This window comes from Cydia fagiglandana, chromosome 18, assembly GCF_963556715.1.
Source record: "Cydia fagiglandana chromosome 18, ilCydFagi1.1, whole genome shotgun sequence".
NCBI classification, from domain to species: Eukaryota; Metazoa; Arthropoda; class Insecta; order Lepidoptera; family Tortricidae; genus Cydia; species Cydia fagiglandana.
In genome coordinates, this window is record NC_085949.1 from 2,499,513 (window position 1) to 2,525,891 (window position 26,379).

General features: G+C 40.4%; 1 protein-coding gene across 1 annotated transcript in view; it reads right to left on the bottom strand.

Annotated features, from left to right (window-relative positions):
- LOC134673264 (structural maintenance of chromosomes protein 2) overlaps nt 1–26,379 on the bottom strand; it is a 41,473-nt gene that overhangs the window by 7,703 nt on the left and 7,391 nt on the right. The window contains exons 8-20 of the mRNA XM_063531229.1: nt 25,436–25,571; nt 24,170–24,345; nt 19,429–19,612; nt 18,946–19,019; nt 15,635–15,781; nt 14,835–15,056; nt 14,350–14,492; nt 13,116–13,328; nt 11,655–11,763; nt 6,532–6,651; nt 4,209–4,403; nt 2,893–3,093; nt 1,396–1,611 (exon numbers count right to left, since the gene is read on the bottom strand). Of these exons, the coding sequence (XP_063387299.1) occupies nt 1,396–1,611; nt 2,893–3,093; nt 4,209–4,403; nt 6,532–6,651; nt 11,655–11,763; nt 13,116–13,328; nt 14,350–14,492; nt 14,835–15,056; nt 15,635–15,781; nt 18,946–19,019; nt 19,429–19,612; nt 24,170–24,345; nt 25,436–25,571 (2,136 nt within the window). The remainder of the gene's footprint in view (nt 1–1,395; nt 1,612–2,892; nt 3,094–4,208; nt 4,404–6,531; nt 6,652–11,654; nt 11,764–13,115; nt 13,329–14,349; nt 14,493–14,834; nt 15,057–15,634; nt 15,782–18,945; nt 19,020–19,428; nt 19,613–24,169; nt 24,346–25,435; nt 25,572–26,379) is intronic.

Consider the following 26,379-nt stretch of genomic DNA (forward strand, 5'->3'; position numbering starts at 1 on the left):
ACTTAAATCACCAAGTACCATCACTAAGCTAGCAGTAAAGAAAACAGAGTAGACCTTAATATTCCATAAAACGGGACATTCCAAAGACATTCTGTTGAGCGAATCAACCTGCTAGAGACGTTTACTTTCGAAAACGATGACATCTTTATTCTAATATACATTTCTAACTTCAGTTCAGACAAATGTAAAGTATGTAGTTCATCATTATTTCGTAACAAATCCTAGGTGAGGCGACAGCGGCTGGGAAAAGTCAATATAGATTTTAGACTTATAAAGATTTTTTTTTGTTTTATTTGTATTCCGCTTATAGTTCGTAGGTTCGTAACTGAGTCCGAGCTAATCCTATTGTCTATTGTTAAGTAAAACCGCTCGTGCCACGTGCCACCACGACCTGCATAAAAACCTGCGTACTTCGGTTACTGAGTGCCGGCGTGTCGAACGCTACAGAACCAGTCTAAAATGTGTCATCGAGATGCGTAACAAAGGCGCGTTATCGGAGAGCGCAACTACACTGGTTTTTTGAGCGTTGTACTAGCCTGCGCTCAGGTGCCAAATAGAATAAGGATGACCCTTTTTTGCAGGTAAGTAGCACGTGCGGTTTTACTTAACAATAGACAATAGGATTAGCCGCCGGGCTCAGTTACGAATCTACGAACTATACATTGTAAGTAAAAATAGTGCCTAAAATGTAGCGTTTTAAAGTATCTTTTTTAATTTATTATTTAAACATACCTTTGGTAACCGTTAGGTTGGTATTGGTAATAAATGGTTGCCAAGTGACATGATGGGATATAATTTTAGGCAATAATTTAGAAAACACACATAATATGTTTTGGATAGCCTAGTAAATACTCAGAAGGCTTTAATGTAGAGTTTCTACATCCACGTTCTCATGCAGTATCAAATAATATGCCACGCCGATTTCACGCCGATCACGCCGCCGCCGCCGGTCAAAAAATCATCGGACGCCGCCGCCGATGATTTTGCCATCGGCGCACATCTCTAGTACACGGTACTGAATATCTACCCGAAGTTACTGATTTTTTCAAAGATTGTAACTAGATTCTTACTTCAAATTTCCAATCCTTCTCACACAGAGCGTAACTTATGAGTATACACAGGCTGCTTAGAGCATTTAATAACTGGAGTCGCCTTTAAGAGCTTACCCCTCTGCCGAAAAACTTGCACAATTGTGCAAACTTTTGTATGGACTGACATGGCTATTTGTACCTTACGTACAAATGATGTAGAAATAGCAATGCATTTGACGTCCCCTCCCCCGTAATAATCGGCAGACTGTTTCGTACAGAAAATGTCAGCCATGACGTCTGCAGTTACTAAATGCTCTAAGCCCAGGCTGTGACCAATGTTCATAATATGTGACCAGTTTCTCACCTCCAATCCATCTAGCACAGTGAGTCCCTCTGGCGGCCGCAGCTTGGCCTGAGCCCCCGGCAGCAGTGTACTGAATATTGATCCGAAGTCCCTGTTGACTTGTTCACAAGCTGTGACGAGTGTGCGTTTCTTTTTCTCGTCTAATTCGGCCATTACTTGGACGAGTTTGGCGCGGTCGGCCTCGACTATCGCTTTCTTGCGGAGGACATCTTGATACTGAAAAGAAAAGGAAGATGTTATTAGATGACCGGTCTGGCCAAGTCAAATCTAACCTGCTTTAAGATCTCGCATTTTTTTTAAATAACAGCAATTGTTATAGGTATCCAATAAAGCAAAGAAATAGAGTTTAATACTTGTTTATAATGTTATTTTGTTCCTATAAATACATATTTGGATTTTGCATAGAACTTGGCACTCATTTAGATCTCCAATTCTTTTTGCGGCGAACCCCACAGCCAAGCCTAATTTTTGTATTGAACTTGGCTCTCCTTTTTTACATTTATGTTTTTGATGGGATATTTTTTACTTCAACAAGTTTTAACTCAAGTAGGCAACCTAAATACGAATTGCACCAAACCAAAGATACATTGATTGAGTAAGATGCGTAAACGAGATGGCGTTGTACAGCTCCATACATTTTGCGTTAACTCTGACTGTCAAAAGTTGACGTTTGACAATTCAGTGACCGCAAAACATATGGCGTATTATAGCGCCCTCTGGTTTGGATGTCAAACTAAGGGGCACGTATTTTCCTTAGACTTTGCCTCTCTAGACAATCAATTCTCTTTGACCAAACTAAATACAAATAGCAAAGGAATCACAAAGAACATAACACAGTTAAAAAGCGATCTATTCCGAATATCTCAGCGTATATTTAATTGAGACGTAATAAATAAGTGGCTATATCTTTTGCATTTAGATCAGTGGTTCTTAACCTTTTCAGTCCGGTCACCCCTATGACTAACTAGGGAACCTGATTTTACCCCTCCTCCCAATGGTAATAAAAAATAAAACGTGTACGTTTGTTGTATTGTTATATTAGGCTAGCTTATTACCCCCGTAAAATACCAGTTTTACCCCCACGGGGGTAATTACCCCTAGGTTAAGAACCACTGATTTAGATGAACCACCATTACCAACTTCTTCCTCTTCTATCCCGGCATTTTGCCACGGCTCATGGAGCCTGGGGTCCGCTTGACAACTAGTCCCAAGAATTGACGTAGGCACTAGTTTCTACCAAAGCGACTGTCTCTCAGTCATCTGACCTTCCAACCCAGAAGGGAAACTAGGCCATATTGGGATTAGTCCGGTTTCCTCACGATGGTTTCCTTCAACGAAAAGCGACTGGTATATCATTAATGATATTTCATACTCATTCCGAAAAACTCATTGGTTTGAACCCGCCGGGGTTTGAACCCGCGACCTCCGGATTGCAAGTCGCACGCTCTTACCGCTAGGCCACCGGCGCTCTAACCAACAACATTAAGTTTGACCAACCTGTTCCTCTTCCTTCCCAAGCAACGTATGAGCCCTAGCATTAAGTCCCCTCGCCAGCTTGTCCTTCCGCTCCTTGAGCTGGTTGAGCCGCGCGCCGGCGGCGTGCGCCTGCCGCGCCTGGAAGTCGTAGAGGCCGCCGGCCGCGCCGAAGTATTGCTTCTCGCCGGGGATCCATGTGTGCTCCTTCTCGAGGGCTGTAATCTGGGGAATGGGGTTGGCAACTGTCAAAGGTTTGCATAGATGGCGCCATCATAGCTTGCCCCTTTTTCTATGAGATTTGGCTTAAAGGGCTGACATCCAGGGCATTAAAAAAACAAAAATTTGACACAATTCTAGGAATTGACAGGGCAAGCCATGATGTTGATAGCGCCATCTGCTAAAAACTTCGACCGGCCAACCCCATGGTTTTAACACATTCAGTGCCGGAAACCCGACTACCGGGTGTTTTATGGTTTCGTTCCCAGGCGGACGACCCCATAGTCAGGATCGTAGTAGACTCGCTCTGTGTGGACCCGGCTATCAAAATTTTGGCTTGATATCAGTACTGTATCAGTATCCAGTGCATAAGCTAGCAAAATACATATTCCATAAAATATACAGGGTCATTTTTGGACCGTTAGCCATATTATGCGAGGTGATTAGGTAGGCCATACTGAACAACTTTTTGTATGGGACCAACTCCGAAATCACAATTTTTTTTGGCCGTTTCATACATTTTGTTCGAATGGATGTCGACGTTTTCTATGGGAAAGACAAACTTTTTTTCAAATTTCGGGGTCGGTCCCATAGAAAAAGTTGTACCTAATCACCTCGCACAATATGGCTAACGGTCCAAAAATGACCCTGTATAAACGTTCTTGGCACTAAAGCTTGGTTTTCCTAGGATACCGGTGCCGTCATATAGCGGCCGTCTCCATACAAAATAATACTACTACGACATCCATATTTAGCCGTATTATGTAGTATGGAGACGGCCGCTATATGACGGCACCGCTATCCTAGGAAACTATACTGCTAAACGTAATTCAAGACCAAAAAAAAGTAAGAAATGTTGCCACCCTTTTACTAGCGCGTCTTGTATTTATGTACAAATAAATAAATAAAAGTACCTTTTTAAATAGTAGGAGTAAAATTACTAATGAATAAATTATCTTAGCGTGATTATTTATCAAAAGCAATTTACAATTTTACAAACAAATTATTGCAATGGCAACATTGTCTCACTTTTTTTGGTCATGAATTACGTTTTGCAGTATAGAGCATAAGGGGCGCGATAATTCATAGAATCTCACAATATGAAATTCATCAGTCTTTACCTTCTTACCACACTCGGTGGCCTCAGTCTCCAGCTCTTTAATCTTGAACTCTAACTCCTTTATCTTAAGGTTGATATCATTGTTTTTCGCGTCCAGCTTTTCCCGTTGCTGAGACAGACGAGCTATCTCCGTGTTGCGCGAAGCGATTTCTGTTTTCATCGCTTTGATGCGGCCTTGGATCTCTTTTACTGCGTTCTGGATTAAAATAATAGAAAAATTATATTAAATACATGAAATCGGGTCACTCACTATTTTTAAGACATAGATTGCTAGACATGTTTGCGTGTACATGTTACGCTCAATAACGAGGAGTTAATAATAAATAGAAATGTTTAAAGCTAACATATGTATCACGGACTTTTTATAATTAAACTAGAAAAGTGACTAATTCGATATCATCATCATCATCATCTCAGCCATAAGACGTCCACTGCTGAACATAGGCCTCCCCCTTGGACCTCCATACGTGCCGGTTGGAAGCGACCCGCATCCAGCGTCTTCCGGCGACCTTAACAAGATCGTCTGTCCATCTTGTGGGTGGACGTCCTACGCTGCGCTTGCTAGTCCGTGGTCTCCACTCGAGCACTTTTCGACCCCATCGGCCATCTTCTCTGCGTGCAATGTGGCCTGCCCATTGCCACTTCAGCTTGCTAATCCGGTGGGCTATGTCGGTGACTTTAGTTCGTCTACGGATCTCCTCATTTCTGATTCGATCACGTAGAGAAACTCCGAGCATAGCCCTCTCCATAGCTCGTTGAGCGACTTTGAGTTTTGAGATGAGGCCGATAGTGAAAGACCACGTTTCGGAGCCGTAAGTCATCACTGGTAACACACATTGATTAAAGACTTTCGTCTTGAGGCACTGAGGTATGTCGGACGAAAAGACATTACGTAGTTTCCCGAACGCTGCCCAACCGAGTTGGATTCGGCGGTTGACCTCTTTCTCGAAGTTGGACCTACCTAATTGGACTACTTGTCCTAGGTAGATGTACGAGTCAACAACTTCGAGTACCGAGTTCCCAACAGAGACTGGGATGGGCACAACATTGGCATTTGACATAAGTTTCGTCTTGTCCATGTTCATTTTCAAGCCCACCCGTTGTGAAACTCGATATAAAAAAGGATAATCCTAAACAAATCGACATATTGTGTTGTTGGTTAAAAGGCACAAGATCGACCGAAGTTGAAGCATACAGTGAGTAAAAAAGTGCAAGCCTTCGCAGAGTAGAGGCGAGTGGAACTCGACGCGAAGCGTGACGAGTTAAAGACCCTACCACCTGCGGCCATCACCTATAATTTTGTCGGAGGGGTGTTGATCTGTAGCAATTAATTAGTAGCCTCATTAATTGCAATAAGTTTTTGGTAAAAATTTCATTTTTGGTACAAGCTTTTATCGCTGACTGTACTTTTATTACGACAAACAACTAATACTCATCGAGACAATTCTAAAAACCCCTAACACAATTAGGTTACGTTGTTTCATCACCGATTTCCTATGGCCACCTCCTGTCTCCATCATCAGATCAGCTCGATGGTACCATAATATTGCATTGTCATCCGATTTAGACATGCATGCAAAATTTCAGCTCAATCGGAAACCGGGAAGTGGATCAAATTTAACTTGCAAGATTTGATTACACACAGACAGACAACGGTCAGGTGAAACTAAATAAAAGCTTGTAAAAAATAGGCTACATCAGCCACCTGAGAGCTCACGATCGTCCCTCTCACTAACTAGTACAAATCCCAGTCGCCGTGGCCGAAACCGGCCAGGATAGGATGAAAGCTTGCTAATGCGGTGTCTGTGTTGTCTGTGTCCTTACCTCGGCAGCAGTATGCTTGTCCTTGGCTGTTTGTAGCGCCTCCGCTAGCCTCTCCGCGGCCGCCTTAGTCTCCGCTAGCTGAGTAGAGCTTGCTAATGCGGTGTCTGTGTTGTCTGTGTCCTTACCTCAGCAGCAGTATGCTCATCCTTGGCTGTTTGTAGCGCCTCCGCTAGCCTCTCCGCGGCCGCCTTAGTCTCCGCTAGCTGAGTAGAGCTTGCTAATGCGGTGTCTGTGTTGTCTGTGTCCTTACCTCAGCAGCAGTATGCTCATCCTTGGCTGTTTGTAGCGCCTCCGCTAGCCTCTCCGCGGCCGCCTTAGTCTCCGCTAGCTGAGTAGAGCTTGCTAATGCGGTGTCTGTGTTGTCTGTGTCCTTACCTCAGCAGCAGTATGCTCATCCTTGGCTGTTTGTAGCGCCTCCGCTAGCCTCTCCGCGGCCGCCTTAGTCTCCGCTAGCTGAGTAGAGCTTGCTAATGCGGTGTCTGTGTTGTCTGTGTCCTTACCTCAGCAGCAGTATGCTCATCCTTGGCTGTTTGTAGCGCCTCCGCTAGCCTCTCCGCGGCCGCCTTAGTCTCCGCTAGCTGAGTCGAGCTTGTGCTCACACCTTTTTCCAACTCGGCCACCTAATAACGAGAAATATAATTTATTAGCCGAAACGTCCCTTTTATAACAGTAAAAAATTAATAATTTCTACATCTACATCATTTAGGTATCTTTTTGAATTGGTCTCTAATACGTTGAAATATCTGAGAGACTTGCTTACTTGAGAGCTTTGCTCGGAAAATATATAAAAACTCAAAAATACGCGTTTTCCCAGAGATAAGACCTAGCTAGATCGATTTATAATAATAATAGCAATAATAGCATTCATCGAAATCGTTAGAGCCGTTTTCGAAATCCCCGAAATAGATAGGTATATAAATAAATAAATAAACAAGAATTGCTCGTTCACAGGTATTAGATTAGATACGTGACATTCGGAGATTATTTTTAAACTAGCTGTTGCCCGCGACTTCGTCCGCGTGGAATCTTATCTTCAACATTTTACATCTTTAGTACCTATAATTTTCATATCCAAGCAATGTTGAAATTAAGTACTTTTCTTTTTTAGCAAGTTGTATGAAGTTTTAAGTCAAGTGGATTTTGATGTTGGTTGCTGAAATTACTTTTCTTGTATTCTCATAATAGGTACCTATGCCCTTATACAAAGATTCAAGTTCCGCATTCCGCACTCACAAAATATCTGATCTCCATACAAACTTTCAACCCCTTTCTCACCACCTTGGGGGATGATTTTCAAAAATGTTTGAATTAGTTTTCATGTTTTTTAATTTATTACCTTTTTTCCAAAAAGTTAAAGTTCCTAGCTTAAAATTAAATTTACACCCCAAGACGAACTTTCATCCCCTTTTTAGCCCACTTAGGGATTGAATTTCCAAGAACGTTGCAATTACTTTTTTTTTGTAATCGGCTATTATGTCTTTCTAAGAAGTTTCAAAGCATTTGTAATGGATTCAAACTTTGAACCCCATTTTAACCCTGTTAGGGGATGAATTTTACAAATCGCCGAAATTACTTTAATTGTCTTCTAATAATATCCCCAAATACAAAGATTAAAATCCCGCGCTCGAAAAAATGCATGATATCCATACAAACTTTCAACCCCGTTTTCACCACCATAGGGATGAATTTTCTAAAACGCTGAAATTAGTTTTCTTGTATTTTAATATAATACCATTTTACAAAGTTTCAAGCTTCAAATAAAATTTGCACCCGCAGACGAACTTCCATCCCCTTTTTAACCCCCTTAGGGGTTGAAATTCCAAAAACGTTGCAATCACTTTTTTTTGTAATCGGCTATTATGTCTTTCTAAGAAGTTTCAAAACCATTTGTATTGGATTCAAACTTTCAACCCCTTTTTAACCCTGTTAGGGGATGAATTTTACAAAACGCTGATATTACTTTTCCTGTCTTCTAATAATATCCCTAAATACAAAGATTCAAGTCCCACACTCGAAAAAATGTTTGATATGCATACAAACTTTCAACCCATTTTTCACAACCTTAAGGAATGAATTTTCAAAAACGCTGAAATCAGTTTTGTTGTATTTTAATAATATATCTTTTAACGAAGTTTCAAATTCGTAGCTCAAAAGAAAACTTTAACCCCATACAAACTTTCATCCCCTTTTTAACCCTGTTAGGGGATGAATTTTACAAAACGCTGAAATTACTTTTATTGTCTTCTAATTAGCGATGTGCCGTTACCGGTAAAATACCCAAGGTGGGAAAATTCCCAGTAATGTTACCGGTAAGATTCCCTAGAATCAGTAATTTACGGTAAAATTCAAATTAAGTAAATGTCAACATAAGTTGTTTTACATTAAATTATTACTTGTCAACAAATGCATCATACGAAATGCAAAAAATCAACATAGGTTTAATTTTCTAGTAAATTCCCAATACTACTGGTAATTTTCCCAATGTTACTCGGTATTTTACCCATATTACTAGGAAGTATTCCCCTTGTCTGGGCAAGTGGGCATAGTCAAAACCAGTTCCAGTCAAAACCATTCAATTAATAATACCAGAATTTTAGTAAAACTAAAACGAAAATGTAAAAATCACATTGATTTAATAATAATCATCACATTTTTATTATGAGTAGGTAAGGTGTAGTACAATGACGTCGTTTTTATATGTAAAGTGGTAATTATATTATATTATAGCTTAATAACATTGATATAATAATATTCTTATTTTGAGCGTGTATATTTATTTGATTTTTTTTTTATTCATTTTCTTTATTTTAGTGACAGAAAAACCTCCGTAATTGACGAACTTTGATTTTTGCGGTTATAGCCCAGTACGGGATACAGCGTAATACTACATTGCTTCGCAACTCCGTTAAGATTGAGTGAAAGAGATAGCTGAAGCTACGAGTGGAAGAGACGTAAAGATAATTAAGCCATTTCTACATGTTTTAAATTCAATTATAACGTAAGCGTTCAAGTACGAGTATATTACCCGCTTTGGGAATATTACCGGGAAGAATGGTAATTTACTGGTAATATTCCCAAATGGTAAAATACCGGTAATGGAATTTTACTCTCGGCACATCACTACTTCTAATAATATCCCCAAATACAAAGATTCAAGTCTCGCGCTCGAAAAAAAATTTGATATCCATACAAACTTTCAACCCCTTTTTCACCACCTTGGGGGATGAATTTTCTAAAACGCTGAAATTAGTTTTCTTGTATTTCAATTTGATACTTTTTTACAAAGTTTCAAGTTCCTAGCTTAAAATAAAATTTGCACCCGAAGACGATCTTTCATCCCCTTTTTAACCCCCCTAGAGGTTAAATTTCCAAAAACGTTGCAATCACTTTTTTTTTGTAATCGGCTATTATGCCTTTCTACGAAGTTTCAAAGCATTTGTAATGGATTAAAATTTTCAACCCCTTTTTAACCCTGTTAGGGGATGAATTTTACAAAACGCTGAAATTACTTTTCCTGTCTTCTAATAATATCCCTAAATACAAACATTCAAGTCCACCACTTGAAATTTTTTTTGATATCCATACTTAGACGTGCGCGCCGGTCGAAAAAAATCGGGCGGCGGCGCGCCACGAAAGAATCCACGGCGGCGGCGTAACGCCGGCGGCGTGGGATTTTCAACTTTTCAATATACGTATAATGAGAAACCAAGATTTACTCTTAAATCAACACGGGAAAAATCTCAAAAAGACTGTGTTACGTCGTTTTTTTTGGTTTATTGTAGAAATATCATGAAAAAAACATATTTCAGTATGTTGGACGTTGCCAGGATCGGTGTAAATAAAAAGATACGCCGCGTAATGAAAAGACGTCCAGTATTTTGGACGTTGCCGAGTATAGACTACCTACTTTACGTGCATAAGGTTTTTTTAGTCCAATTCATGTTTTTTTTTAATAAATATAGAATAATTGCATTTTTTAATTAGAAATACACTTACTGATAATGCCAACATATGTAATGAATTGAAGTAAACCTATTATTTTTATATTTTTGGAATAACTTTATAGTTCGTATGTGGTAACATTTTACCAGTCATTGACGTCATTTATTTAACATTAAATCAAACAGCGGGTTATCCTAGGAAGCAATAACATCTAAGCAATGGTTTTTACAATAATGCATGCACTTATCAAATTTTTCCTAACAAATTTCTCAAATGAAATCGGGTATGTCTCTTGATGAAAACAAGTCCACACACAAACAGGAAACAAACAAGCACACACACACACACACACACCACATCCACAGGGAAAAAATCCATAAAAATATTTTTTTATCTATTTGGTTCATTACGTAATACGGCAAGTAATGACTTTTTAAAATGTTTTGAAACACCTAACATACCAGAAAATTTAATAATTTTACTCTTCGCATACTTGGCAACGTCAAACATATTGGACTTAGCAAAAGTGCCGTGTTGTCAATTACAACGGGCAAAATACTGGACATTACACTTTTTACACTTGTTTTACCCATAAACAAAAAACATTTTTATGTAAATCATATTGCCACGTAATAAACAGACCAGTTAGTAACCTATTACACGTTTTATTTTAACGCTGCTTAATACTGTCATATAAAAAAAACAATGAAATATGGGTAAAATGTCAGTCTGTCGGATGCTTCCTTGCAAGTCCTGCGTTCTGTAGGACTTTGTCAAAAAGATTATGTTTATGTTCACACTGGTTCCCAATATTTTCTTATATACTCATACTTAAAAATAACATATAATTCAAAGGGACAAACATATTCATTCAATCATTCGAGGAAAGTAACGCTATGCTTTAATATTTGGTGCAGAATTTTTTTTCTTGGGATGTCCATTATAGTGGACTTTATCGATTTAAGGGTTAAAATAAATCAAGCAATGAATGTAAATAAAACGAAACAGTCGGAATGCTAAAGCTAATAGGCACGTCGCACGCGCTTTATGACCATTGATTTTAAATTTGTACTCTTGCGGACTTTGTCTCGGCGCGAATTTTAAACTATCGGCGGCGGCGGCGGCGGCGCGCTGACTCCTTATGGCGGCGGCGCGCCGCGGCGGCGCGCCGCGGCGGCGCGCACGTCTAATCCATACAAACTTTCAACCCCTTTTTCACCACCTTAGGGAATGAATTTTCAAAAACGCTGAAATTAGTTTTCTTGTATATTAATAGTATATCTTTTTACGAAGTTTCAAATTCCTAGCTTAAAAGAAAACTTTAACCCCATACAAACTTTCATCCCCTTTTTAACCCCCTTAGGGGTTGAATTTCTCAAAATCGCTTCTTATCTCTTGTACACTTTATAAATGCAATCTGGTGTGCAAATTTCAACTTTCTGGCTTTTGAAGTTTCGGCTCTGCGTTGATGAATCAGTCAGTCAGTCAGTCAGGACACTTGCATTTATATATATAGATAGATAAACTGTCCCCGTGTAAAGGTCAGAACGGCTAGTCTTTTTTATTTTAGGCGCTGCCATTGAAATATGTAACGTATCTACTGTAAATAAGGTTCAGTTTTCTTTGACTCCAGCATTTAAATGTGAATCGAAATCGAAACCTAAACTGTGGCCGGCATTACCTCTAGCTGTAGAGTGGAGAACTCCTGTTCTCGTTGTTTCCAGTTGCTGCTGTGAAGTTCCGCTTCTTTCTTAGCCTTTTTGAGAGCCTCTTCCGCTTTTTTGAACTCCCTGTTGAGAATTTATTTATAATTTATTATTATGAACTTATATTTAGGGTATAGAGTTCTTAACACATTCATTGCCACTGAGTGCTACGGGTTACGCTCATAGCGCATAGCCACGTTTTCGCCATATTTTGCGCGTAGTCGTAACGAACAGTGTACTCGACTGTCGGGTTCTTGGCCCTGAATGTGTTAATAAAATTATAGCTAATTATTATAAGGAAAATAGAATCTCTACAAGTTTGTTACCGATGTTACATTTCTAATTTGGAGAGAAAAAGTTATCTGAAAAAAGGGGTGTAACTGTATCACCAGTTCTGTCACTCTGGCACTTAGCGATTCTATGTGTGTTCATATCTGATGTTACTAAAATCTTACCTTTCTCTATGACCTTTAAATGTCCTTGACCTTGGCCTCCAGCTCTTTAGCCCTCGCCGAAGCCGCCTGCTGTTTCGCTTTGTTTTCCTCCAACTGTTTTACTAGCTCTGTCACCCTCGCACTTAGCGATTATATCTGATGTTACTAAAATCTTACCTTTCTCTAAGACCTTTAATGTCCTTGACCTTGGCCTCCAGCTCTTTACCCCTCGCCGAAGCTGCCAGCTGTTTCGCCTTGTTTTCCTCCAACTGTTTTACTAGCTCTGTCACCCTCGCACGTAGCGATTCTATGTGAGTTTTCATCTATATTAAACTTAATCTTACCTTTCACTATGACCTCTAATGTCCTTGACCTTGGCCTCCACCTCTTTAGCCCTTGCCGAAGCCGCCTGCTGTTTCGCCTTGTTCTCCTCCAACTGTTAATATCTGACACCCTCGCACGTAGCGATTCTATCTATAGGTGGGTTATGTTACACAACTTTACCTTTCTCTATGACCTCTAATGTCCTTGACCTTGGCCTCCACCTCTTTAGCCCGAAGCCGCCAGCTGTTTCGCTTTATTTTCCTCCAATTGTTTTACTATAGCTCTGTAACCCTCGCACTTAGCGATTATATCTGTGACTTTATATCTGATGTTACTAAAATCGTACCTTTCTCTATGACCTTTGATGTCCTTGACCTTGGCCTCCAGCTCTTTAGCCATCGCCGAAGCCGCCTGTTATTTCGCCTTGTTCTCCTCCAACTATTTTTCTAGCTTCGTCACCGTCGCACGTAGCGATTCTATATACAATAGGTGGGTTATGTTACACAACTTTACCTTTCTCTATGACCTTTAATGTTCTTGACCTTGGCCTCCTGCTCTTTAGCCCTCGCCGAAGCTGCCTGCTGTTTTGCCTTATTCCCCTCCAACTGTTTCTCTAGCTCTGTCACCCTCGCACGTAGCGATTCTGTCATTTTACATCTATATTACACTTAATCTTACCTTTCTCTATGACCTTTAATGTCCTTGACCTTGGCCTCCAGCTCTTTAGCCCTCGCCGAAGCCGCCTGCTGTTTCGCCTTGTTTTCCTCCAGCTGTTTTGCTAGCTCCGTCACCCTCGCACGTAGCGATTCTATCTCAGCGTGAGTTTGGGCGTGGGATGTGGTGGCGAGGCGGGCTTTCACCACTTCTAGCTCGTGGGACATCATGTCGAATCTGGAAAAAATGTATTGATATTATTTTTATGTTTGTGTAAGTGCGAAATGCCTGTTTCAATTTCGGCTTTATCATGTTTGCGTAAGGTCGAATATCCAATGACTGTTAATAACAAAATAAGTGTTTGTTCAGACACCAATTTTCTAGCATGACCTTAATTATATCCTAAAAACATCGGCAGTAGGAATATTTATTTTATTTGTTTTGAACGAAAAGGAAGAAATGCAACACTATTCAATTAAAAATGGCTTAAATTACACTGAATTAATTAGTACTGTTTATAGGCCCTGGGCTTTAGAACTATATATAGCTGCTGAACTATAATTATAAAACAGCTGCTAGAATTAGGTTAGAACTAGCACAGATTCGTTCTGGTATATACATGACTACATGTCGGTGGCCGATCGTAAGATCAGGCATATCGTGAAGTTCCTAGGCATATCGTGAAACGTGAAAATCTTTGACTCTTTCCCTGAGTCAACGGGGCTCCTATTTCTGGGCAGTTTGCCCTTCGGGCATCTGAAGCAACCTAACGAACCTATCCTACCTATATATTGGTTTAATGTGACTATCGTCAAAACATTACAGAGGAACATTACGATCTGCCTGATCTTACGATCGGCCGCCGACATACATACCACGTTACGCCTACCTTTGTTGTTTACTGCAGGGCGCGTAGCCAACGTTCCAATCGCTGTAAGCCTCGGCCGCAGCCTGCATGGCGTTGAGCTCGGCCTGATACTGCTGCAGCTGGGAGTCAGCCCAGCTCCTGGAACTGCTGGGTTTGTCCTACCTTTGTTGTTTACTGCTGTAAGCCTCAGCCGCCGCCTGCATGGCGTTGAGCTCGGCCTGGTACTGCTGCAGCTGGGAGTCAGCCCAGCTCCTGGAACTGCTGGGTTTGTCCTACCTTTGTTCTTTACTGCTGTAAGCCTCAGCCGCCGCCTGCATGGCGTTGAGCTCGGCCTGGTACTGCTGCAGCTGGGAGTCAGCCCAGCTCCTGGAACTGCTGGGTTTGTCCTACCTTTGTTGTTTACTGCTGTAAGCCTCGGCAGCCGCCTGCATGGCGTTGAGCTCGGCCTGGTACTGCTGCAGCTGGGAGTCAGCTCGGCCCAGCTCCTGCTCTAACTGCTGGAGCTGCTGGATTTGCATTAGCACGGAACCTCCCTGCGAGAAAATACGACACTTAGGAAAAGTATGTACAATTTACGAAGAGAACGATAATTTCCTAAATATGTGAGCTTTATCTGTTATGTTCGTTCAATTACAGGATGCAAGATACCATATTGCAGGCACTTTTGTTTTGTAAGAAAAGCCGGGAAAAAAAATTGTACAACATTGCTAGCAAATTGACCTAGAACGTGTAGGTTGTATTTCCAATCATTAATAACAATTGCCGGCCTTATGTTCCTAATAATACAGTTTCTCTCTCAGCACTCGGCCGGCAATCCCTTATTTTCTGGCTTTTAGTAACAAATTACCTATTAAAACATTCAAAATTGATCGAACCTTAACCCTAGCACCTCCTGACAATGTCCCGGCCGGGTCATACACATCCCCCTCTACAGTAACGCATCGTTTCCTGATCTGCGGGTGGAATGTGACTTTGTTGGCCGTGTCAGCGTCCTTGCAGACGAAGGTGCCGCCGAACACGAAGCCCATTGCCGGTCGGAGCGCGGCCGGGAACGAGATCAGGTCCACGGCGCGCTGGACGTTCTCGGGGCCTCCGCCCTGGGGACATATGGAAATTCTATGATGGACTACATCTTAGAGCATTTAGTAACTGGATATGTCATCGCTGTTATTTTCTTTACGAAACAGTCTGCCGATTCTTGCGGGGGAGAGGACGTCAATCGTATTTCTACGCGTAACGTACAAATAGCCATGTCGGTACATACAAAGGTTTGCACCATTGTGCAAGTTTTTCGGCAGAGGGGTAAGCTCTTGATGGCCACTCCAGTTATTAAATGTTCTAAGTACTACATCAATATGATGATCGGATTTCGGTATGCAGGGTGGCTAAAAAATAATTGCATTACCGTTGCCAGGGAGGTTTTGGGATTATACTGAGCAACTTTTACTACAGGACCAACCCAGAAATCGTGATAAAAAAAATGTACCCTCTCATAGACCAGCTAAAATCTATGAAACAGCGAATTTTTTTTCGCGATTTCAGGGTTGGTTCCATACTAAAAGTTGCTCAGTATAATCCCAAAACCTCTCTGGCAACGGTAATGCATTTATTTTTTAGGCACTCTGTATAAGAATAAAAGTTGCAGTTGCCATAAGGTATGGTGGAGTTAACTCACGATTTGCTGCGCCAGCCTGAGCGTCTGATCATCAATGGTGTAGGCGGTGATCTTGTTCAGAGGTATCATGGTGGTTCGCGTCTGGATGTTGCCTTTCTTGAGCAGTAGGTCCACTGTGGCGTCCGTGTCTACTACTACGTTGTATAGCTGTGGAATAGTATAAAGTAATTGCAACAAGTCGAATTTTAACGCAAAAGTTTAATATAGATAGAGCCATTACGATACGCACGATAAGCACGCGTCTTCGTGAATGAACCGATCGCGCTTCATCTGCTGTGTGGTGTATCTACCCCCACGTATTTCGGACTCCAGGTATCACTCTATATTTCAATGCATCGAAAAAATTGTTAATTCATACTCTTCACCAATAATTATACTAGGTGACTTTAATTTATATTCGACAAATGCTTCTATACGCAAAGATTATGAAATGTTTGTATCTGCATGTAATTTATCCCAAGAGAATTATATTGTTAATGGCAATCAGCGTATACTTGATCTGGTACTTGCAACCCCGGCAGTCGCTTCAATCTCGGTATCAGAGAGCATGAGTGGCCTAGTGTCCGAAGAGCTGCATCACAGGCCCCTTGATATATCTATACAAATAAGGTCACTCTTCGCTACTCAAATAAAGCATACTTCGGAAACCAATAATACCGAAGCAGTGAGAAATTTTCGTAAAGCCAACTATCCACTTCTATATTCACTACTATCACAGGTAGACTGGTCAAGGCTATATCTTATAGATAAGTTAGATGAGGCAATAGATTTTCTATACAATAAGATAAATGATATAATTGAGATAGCAGTTCCGCTTAAGAGAAAATATACAAGTGCCACAAAGTACCCCAAATGGTTTTCGGCTGATTTAATTTATTACATCAACTTGAAAAATAGTTACCATAAGTTATACAAAATGACTAGAAATCAACAATATTATGCATTTTTCTATTATTATAGAAAACTTGTTAAAACAATGTCTGAGGAAGCTATGAGTAATTATCGAGATATTATACAATCAAACATCACACGCGACCCGAGTTCCTTTTGGTCGTACGTAAAAATGAATCGCGAGGGTCACGAGCCAGCTGTATTCGGCGACTTGTCCCCGCGACAAGTGGCGGACTCATTTGCTAAGTTTTTTCAGAGCGTCTTCCTCGATAAGCCGCCTCCCCTAGACGCTAAAGAAGCGATGGAGTCCTCTAACAAAGCTACCGTGGGCTCAACCCATGTGCATATTGAGCATATCCATTTAAGTGAAGTCCGCACGGTTTTGAAGAAACTCGCGTCTAAATTCACTCAGGGACCAGACGGTGTCCCGCAGGTTGTTGTCAAGGATTGCCACGAGATCTTTGCAGCACCCCTTCATTATATCTTCAATCTCTCAATCAAACAAGGGCAATACCCTTCCCTTTGGAAAACCTCAAAAGTGATACCCATTCATAAGAGCGGTTCTAAATCCGAAATAAAAAACTATAGACCAGTGGCAGTCTTGTGTGTATTTGGAAAGGTTTTCGAAGCGATAATATATGAAAGGCTATTCAATCAGCTAAAGGGGGAATTTTGTGATGAACAACACGGTTTTTTGCCACAAAGGTCAACCACGTCCAACCTAATGAATATCACTACATTTATAGCAAATAATCTGGAAGTTCACAGGCAGGTCGACGTAGCGTACTTTGATTTTCAAAAGGCGTTTGATCGGGTTGATAACGGAATACTATTGCACAAGCTGGCTCAATGTGGTCTGTCGTTGAAGCTCCTTGATTTCATGGCTGACTACATGTCAAAACGGATGCAATTTGTGCAATATCAAGGATGCAAGTCTAAACATTATCAAGTAACATCTGGCATAGGTCAAGGAAGCAATCTTGGACCTTTATTATTTTTAATATTAATAAATGATCTTCCGGCACAAATATCTCATTCCTTTTGTCTAATCTTTGCCGATGATGTAAAACTGGCTTATCCTGTTGACGACTTGCGGGATACGGCCGTACTTCAGGTTGATATAAATCAAGTACACCAATGGGGCATAAAAAATAGTCTCTCGCTTAACATTCCAAAGTGTTCTATAATCTCATATACACGATCAAAATCTCCATACCATAATGACTATCACATAGCGGGTGAAAAGATAAGGCGAGCTGCCTTAGTGAAAGACTTAGGCACTTGGTTTGATCCACAGATGACATTTCATCACCAGGTTCTTCAAACCTGCAAAGAGGCCCAAAAACGTATGGGTTTTGTTAAGCGGCAGACCAAGCACTTTTCAAATAGACGAACTCTGAATCTGTTGTACTATTCATATGTTAGAAGCAAACTAGATTGTAACGCCATTGTATGGAATCCTCATGAAGACAAATATGTCCTAACAGTCGAAAAAGTGCAAAAATCCTTCGCGAGATACTTGTTTAAGAAAATGTATTTTTACTATCCGTATCTGTATCCAACCCCGTACGTATTGGGTATGGTGGGATACCAGACACTCGAAGCTCGAAGAAATGTAGCCTTGGTACGGTTCTTGCTTCGTTTACTACGAGGCCAGACAAAGAACAGCTACCTCTTAGCGCAGGTATCTTTCAACGTTCCACCTGTTTCAAGGCACAATCTCCGTCCTCGTAAACTACCCTTACTCAACCTCCCAAACACCAGTAAGTCGAATTCGCACTCCCCTCTCTACCGAGCTCTAAAGCTTATTAACGCCATATTGACCCAAGACGATTCATTGGACTTATTTTCGACTCCTGAACCGAGATTCTTAGCCACAGCCGGGCGCTACCTCGAGGCTATAGTCGCCCCGAGCACCATTAGTACTGACTAGATAATAATATTATTTAAGTTTTTGACTTACTGTTTGTTTTAGTTAATAATTTATTATAGTTATGTATAATTCAATTTCATGCTTATATTCCTATGTGTCATGTTTAGTGTATACTGTAAGTGACATTATAATAAATAAAAATAAAAATAAATAAAAATAAATATACACCATGGGGCTTTAAATCCAGGGCTCGATTCTACTCGCTAAACTAAGCTTCTTTCATTATGGCACCAACTCCGAAATCACGAAAAAAATTTTTACTTTTTCATACATTTTGGCTGATCAGATGTCGACGTTTTCTATGGAAACGCCAAAAAAATTTCCCCAATTTTAGGGTTGGTCCCATAGTAAAAGTAGCTCAGTTTAGTGAGTAAAATCAAGCCCTGGAATGAAAGCCCCAAGTCCAGACACCATGTAGATACTAATTAAAAACACAGCTCATATTAAAACTGATTAAAAATGCATATTAATAGGTTTGAATACTCACTTTGCCGCCCGCGGCAGTTTCTAACGCAGTGCAGTACACTGGATCATTGACGTTTATCAATCTTGCGACAATACCTACAAGTAAACACAAGAGTATTAACACAAAATAAGCCTGGATTTAGTATGAAAACGGTCGTCGTCAACACGCAAAATTAAAACATGAATCCCTGGGTGATATTTTTGTAATTTTAAATGAGTTACTTAGACGCTTGAGCGAACTTCTTGACAATTGTCTGTGGTCAAATTACGTTTAACTAATCTTAAATATCTTAATCTTGCCACAAGTTTCATATGATACGATTATATAGTTTAATATAAAGGTTCAAACAATAAGAAAGAGCGAGTTGCATCACGAGCCGCCTCCAAAATCAGAACTACCACCGTTGGGAGTTGGGGTCGCCAGCTGAGTCGGTTTAGCGTCTTTGGTTTAACGCGTTTCTTTTACTGACTGTATTAAATTAAATCTTAACCAAACCTAACTTACCGTGTACTTTAGAATGGTCGAAATCTCTGGTCGGCGCCTGGTATTGGAACTGGCACCGTTGCAGTCGTGAACTGAGTCGGTCTAGTGAATCCCTTTTTCCGACGGTCTCTGATTGTATCTGCCGGATGAGACCCTTTAGCTCCGTGTTGCGGGCTTCGCTGAAGTTCATGCTTGAGAGCTCGGCCTGTGAACAAATGGGTAATTGTGTTATTCGTAAGAGCTTAAGTCTAATAAGCCCTTGATAGTCGTTTGTCCTTGTCTGTCATTTTGACATGTGCGTTTGTTAGACAGAGACAAAAATTGTTTTTTAAGTTTTATGAATAAGCCCGTAAGTAAATAACAAGTTATTTTATTTTACTTTAAGTACTAGGGCAAATCCAAGATTCTTTAAGGTGGTTCGCCTAGGTTACTCAAAACTTAACTCTCGCTAGATGGCACCACTTTTGCAAAATTTCAGATTTTATTTTTTTGTGAAATGGTCTTGGTATTTGTATACTTAAAAGTATGTTTCGCGCACTCTTTAAGTAAATATTGAACTATTAAAATAAACATTGAATACTTCATTGTGCAAAAACCACCTTTTTAATTCGACGGAGTGTTGCTGTCACGCTTTTTCCTACTATTACTCACACATGCAAACAGTGTTTCCGTGATCCTTGTAGTAGACAATTTCACACAACGTAAGTATGTTGCAATAGCGTAACGGTATGTTCGTGGAAATACGTGCAAGAGGTTTGGGGTTCAAGACTGGTGCGAGTAGGTAATTTCTTTTTGTTTCTCCTTTGTGTTATCTTACCTTTAAACGAGCAATTATTAGATATATAATTATTTATTTATATATTTGGATGGTATCAGAAACGGCTCTAACGATTTCGATGAAATTTGCTATAAGGGGTTTGATCTCTTAGGTAGGTCTATGAGAAAACGCGCATTTTTGAGTTTTTATGTTTTGTAAGCTTTGGTCGGTCTCCCAGATATTCAATCTCCGCTTGGCAACTAATCCCAGAATTGGCATGCGCACTAGTTTTTACGAAAGCAACTGGCCTGACCTTCCAACCCAGAGAGTAAACTCATTTGGATTAGTCCGGTTCCCTCACATTGTTTTCTTTCACCGAAAAATAGGTATCGGTGTATAAATAGGTATCAAATGCTATTTCGTACAAAAGTTCGAAAAATCATTGGTACGAGCCGGGGTTAGAACCCGCGACCTCCGAATTGCTTTCCGCTAGGCCAGCAGCGCTTCCCCCACATACTCAGTGTTATCAGGTTTTTTAAAAATCAAAAACGATTACTTATGAAAGCAGAAGAATATAAATGATCGTATTAGATTTATAATTGTTACATATTTGCCGTAACTTATTTTTAAAATGTGTTTTTCAATTAAAAGACACGTCAAGATTGTTTACCTTATTTCTAATGCTAAAAAAAACAAACTATAGTAATAATTGTGTTTTTCATTCATAGACAAAATCCATTATTTTTAACCACAGGAAATTTTATACACTTCTTTTTAGGGTTCCGTACCCAAAGGGTAAAACGGGACCCTATTACTAAGACTTCGCTATCCGTCCGTCCGTCCGTCCGTCCGTCTGTCACCAGTTGAAATTTTCACAGATGATGTATTTCTGTTGCCGCTATAACAACAAATACTAAAAACAGAATAAAATAAAGATTTGAATGGGGCTCCCATACAACAAACGTGATTTTTGACCAAAGTTAAGCAACATCGGGAGTGGTCAGTACTTGGATGGGTGACCGTTTTTTTTTGCTTTTTTTTGTTTTTTTTTGCATTATGGCACGGAACCCTTCGTGCGCGAGTCCGACTCGCACTTGCCCGGTTTTTATTGCAGTGAGGATGTCCTGATTGTAAAAATCAGAGAGATTAGGTAGAGTATAATTTCTAATTATCTTTGTAAAAATAAAAGAATACGTGTAGCCCATACTTAATAATCGATTTATGATAATAAGAAAAATTAAATAAAAATAAAAAAACAATACGAAATTTAGGTGTAACAAAAATACAAAAAGTTATGTTCCAGCATACAATGACTGGGGATCGAACCGGGAATCTTCCGTTTGCAAGCAAAAAAGCGACTGTTTGCATAACACGCCATGATAGTTCTTAGCTAAGCTGACGAAATTCTCGCTTAGGTCAATTAACTACCTGTCAAATATCAGTGTCAACAAAATTGCACTAAACATGACGGCACTCCAAATTCGAGCCGTGGTCAGCCCGGCAACGTCGGAAATGGTATGGCAACGTCGCAAATGTATCTGTACACGACTTTTGTGACACACACATACGTAAAATTGATGAAAAGTTAACTATGAATTTTGCATGATTTCTGTATGAAACATTGTTTTCCTGTTAATTTCGCGCAAACGAATATTCGAAAGAAGATAAATGCGGAAATATTTGTGTACTAATAGTGTGTAGTTACTTAATGAGCTTTGATTGAATTTTGTATGAAAAGCGAACCACCTTAAATGTAAACATTTGTTTTCCAGGCACAGCAAAAAGTAAAGGTATTTATTTTAGCATTGCAACCACGAAGCATCAAAAATACACCTGAATTCGTTAAATGAAGTCTTTATGGGCTGAGTGAAGTCTACATTGTTCAACTGCCTCCCGAAAAGGAGTCATCTTCACTTCTCCGACTCCTAGAAAAACCGATTTGAACGCCACGCCTATCGAGCGCAGCGCGTCATCGTCATGTTATCCTGGTCCTTAATAGAGTGTGTGGTGCTCGCTTTGAACTCCTTCTCCAAAGTGCTTGTAGACTTACTTCCCTTATTGACAGTTTTCTGCACACTATAGTTCGTTTTTTTAGCATTAAAAATTGGGTAAACAATCTTGATGTGTGTGAATTGAAAAACTCATTTTAAAAATAGGTTACGGCAAATATGTAACATTTTTTTTTTTATTGAAAATAACATGGAAATATAAAATATGCGTACCACCAGTGGCGGGACTTCCATACAAGCCCAAAAGCCGGGCTTGCCCTAAGGCAACTAATTGCCTTACCGAAATTACGTAGTGATAAGATCAATAAAGATTATTTTGAAAATCGCGCGCCAAACGAACCCGTATTATTAAATTCAAGCCACAGCGGCCTCGAACCGCGGCACGAGCGTGTTGCAAAATTATGCCGCGGCGTGGCGCCTCGTCCCCGCGAACTAAATCAGGCGGAGGATGTTCTAGCTATCCTGCTCGAACTCGCACTCGTTGGCTTGCAACCGTGCTTGCTTTTTCGTCCCGCTCTGGGCACTATCAGCCTACAAACCGTCAAAGAACGATGTAACTATTTGTTGGTATGTATAGCAATTTTATAAGACGATTTATGCTTGGATTTTGTGTGAAGTTAGCTGCATAAGTTCGCACAGCGCGCGTTCGCGTTTACTTCAAGTGTATTATTATTTAGTTGAGCCGAGTCAGTGGTCGAGTCGAAAGTAACGAAAGTTTGTTTAAGTGAATTTGATTAAATAGTGAATGTGAATTTGTTCATTGTTGTGGCGCTTAGTTTAATAAGTGTTAACAATGGATCAAGAAGTGGTTCCTTGTGACGGTTTGAAATGCGTCCACGTTTTAGTCAACCAAAACAAGGTAAAGTCTTTGACCTTTGTCGAAAAACGGGACCTAATTTGCGCGGCAAAACCAACACCCGACTTGTGTATTTCTCAGTCAAGTCAGTCGCGTAAGAGAAATTTCTGTAGGGCCGTCTACAAAACTCATTGGATTGTTGGTTGTTCCCATACAAATAAGATGTATTGCTGGTGTTGCATATTTTTTTCGAACGATATTAACGTTTGGAATACTTCTGGCTATAACGATTTAAATCATTTATCTGGAGCAATAAAGAGGCACATGAATTCCGGTAAACATATGTGTGTAGTGATTTCTTTTAGCAATTTTGGGAAACAAAGGATCGAGGCCTCTTTGTCGCGACAATTATCAGAAGAAATATCAAAACATAACATGCGTGTTGACAACAATCGTAGTGTTTTTCAGAGGTTAGTCGATATTGTGTGCCATTTAGCACAGCAAGAACTTCCTTTTAGAGGACACGATGAGTCAAACACTTCATTAAATAGGGGCAATTTTTTGGAACTTGTATCGTTGCTATCAAAATATGACGGCGTTCTACAAAAACATGTTCAAAGCGACAAACCAAGCTCGAGCTATTTGTCTAACAAAATACAAAATGACATTATTCATTCCGTAGCAAACGTGCGCTATGATTAGCTCGCCTCGTCACGCTAGCAGATGCATTTGACCCCGAAGAGTGAAGATTGGACAGTTATTACGAAAACATATCTTTCGGCTTGCCCTACTCCAAAACCCTAGGCACGCTACTGCGTACCACAATACAAAGTTTCGTCAAACTGCGGGGCACAGTTTGTTGGCGATGATGCATATATAGCGATATGAATCTAATACGATCATTTATATTCTTCTGCTTTCATAAGTAATAGTTTTTGATTTTTAAAAAGCGTTTTTCAATTAAAAGACATTTCATGATCGCTTACCTTCTTGCAAGTTCTTTCTAATGCTAAAAAAAACAAACTATAACCTACACACCTATACATTTAGGGCCAGTTGCACCAACCACATTTGACAGACTGATCAACGTCAGCCGGCGCGCCCCGGCGCTTTACTATGAAACTTTCCATACATAAAAATTTAGCGAACTCTTTAACGATACGAAATGTTTGGTGCAACCGACCCTTAGTCTAATATTACCTGTAGTTTATCCAATTGTGCCTGCTGCCTGCCTATGTTATCCTGGTCCTTGGTAAACTGTGTGCTGCTCGCTTTGAATTCCTTCTCCAAAGTCTTCAGCCGGTCTTCTGCGTGTTTCCTCTCCATTTGAGCTTGGGATATGGATGTTGATGCTTCGGACGCTTCTGCCTTGGCCGCTGTAAAATGAAAAATTAGTTTGTATGAAAATATTTACTATTACATATTTATTTACTCTTACCAAGCTACAGGACGGTTCACGATCCTCAGCAACGAGGGACCGATTGAAGAGAGATAAAAATATTTAAATTCTTCAAGTTGTACCAATAAAGGTCTTCACACACTCCACATCATTCCATCCAACACCAACTTAACTCACTTGTGGTTCAGAATAGTGTAGACCACCCGTCGTACACATACATTTTGAAAATTGTACTGTAGGGAATACGAAATAAGGCTTTAATTTGAATATGTTTGTGAGCGAAGACTTAGAATGAAATGAAAATAAGGTTGAAGGTTGAATATGACACCAAAAGAATACCAAGCGGGCGCAGACACAGTTACAGCTTGTATACTTGATATGCCTTCGTTTCAAGTGCTGACGCGATCGACCTGAATGTAAAAGCGCATATGCGCCCACTTAGGTATGCTGGCACTACATCTTTCACTGCCCATTCAAATCTATCTTTATAAGGGTGTAAAAAAACCAGAAGACTATAAACCCTATCACTTTGCAATAAAGCTCATTGTGGGAAATATTTTTTCCCTGTAGGCCAAGCACATGATCGGTGAGACAGTATCTTGCTGAATGATACGACTACCCGTCTTTTTCTAACTATGTTAACAAAAGAGGAACGGGTAATAGTCTATCTCGCCACGAGATAGTGTAAGGCCTGAGTGGACGCTCGAAGCGGAGCGATCGGCGGGGCGTGCAGCGTGGCGTTGGGCTCACAAGTGATTTGAACAGCGTGCACTAAGGCCGCTCCTATACGTTTGCATTTGTTTAACATACACGCCGCACGCCCCGCCCCGCTGCACGCTCAACTCGAGCGTCCACTCAGGCCTTACGCATATTGTCGCGCCAATCATGTGATAGCCCGGATGTCTTAACACATTCATTACCACTAAGTGCTACGGGTTACGCTCGTAGCGCGTAGCCACGGTTTCGCCGTATGTAGCGCGTAGTCGCTACGAACAGTGTACCCGACAGTCGGGTTCTTGGTGTTGAATGTGTTAATAAGGCAGCCGCTATAATAGCCATTTGAATACCCATAAGCTGGTCCTGCAGAGATTCGGACGCGCCCTCGTTGCCCGTGCTGACGGATATGAACGTTGCCTGTGCGGCCGCTAGTGCTGCCTCTGCGGCTTCGCTCGCTGCTCGTAGGCCCTCGAAGGTTGACGACGCCTGTCCAAAATGTAAGTACAGTTAGTGAAACTTCTACTCCCGACTGTCCCGGAACTCAATTTTCTCAAAAATGGACGGCAAAGTCGACTTTGCCGTTTAAAAAATAGGTCGCGAAGCGCGTAGTTTATGGTCAGTCAAAAATTAAAAAGTTAAAAACATTGCAGTCTCGATTTCGGTACTGCAATGTTGCATACAAATTCCATTATTTGTCGAGTTCCAAACTTTTTAAAAGTTGAAATGACCATATCAAATGAAGGCACAGGCCCATTAAACAGCCAAACAGATGATTAGTACCGCGACTATTTAGATGTCTCAAATAGGTTGGCGTATTTTTGGCAGAAAAATACACTTCTATTTTTTTATTAAAAAAAATAAAAAGGCGGCAAGGGCTGTTTTCTGTCAAAATATATATGTAAGAACGTTGCTTTTGTAAAATATTTCTATGATATTTATATTTCTTGCACCATTTTTGAGAAAAGCACTATATATGACTCGGCTGGAAGGCTACTTGCTGGCTTCGGATTCAATTAAACGGACTCCCAAGGTCGTCCGTTTAAAACGAATCCTCAGCCTGCAAGTAGCTACTTCCGAGCCTCGACAATAATGTACTATTGTCCTTATTTTTACTGGCTCACTTCCCCAATTTTAACTTCATTTACATTTTTAACAGCATTTGCAGCATCCTACCACTGACAGCTTCTTTATATACTAAGACACAAGACTTACCTCGCTCAACATCTTCTTTCTATCATTAAGGGCCCATTTAGACGATGCGAGAACTCGCATGCGAGTTTTTTATTGCGGGTTT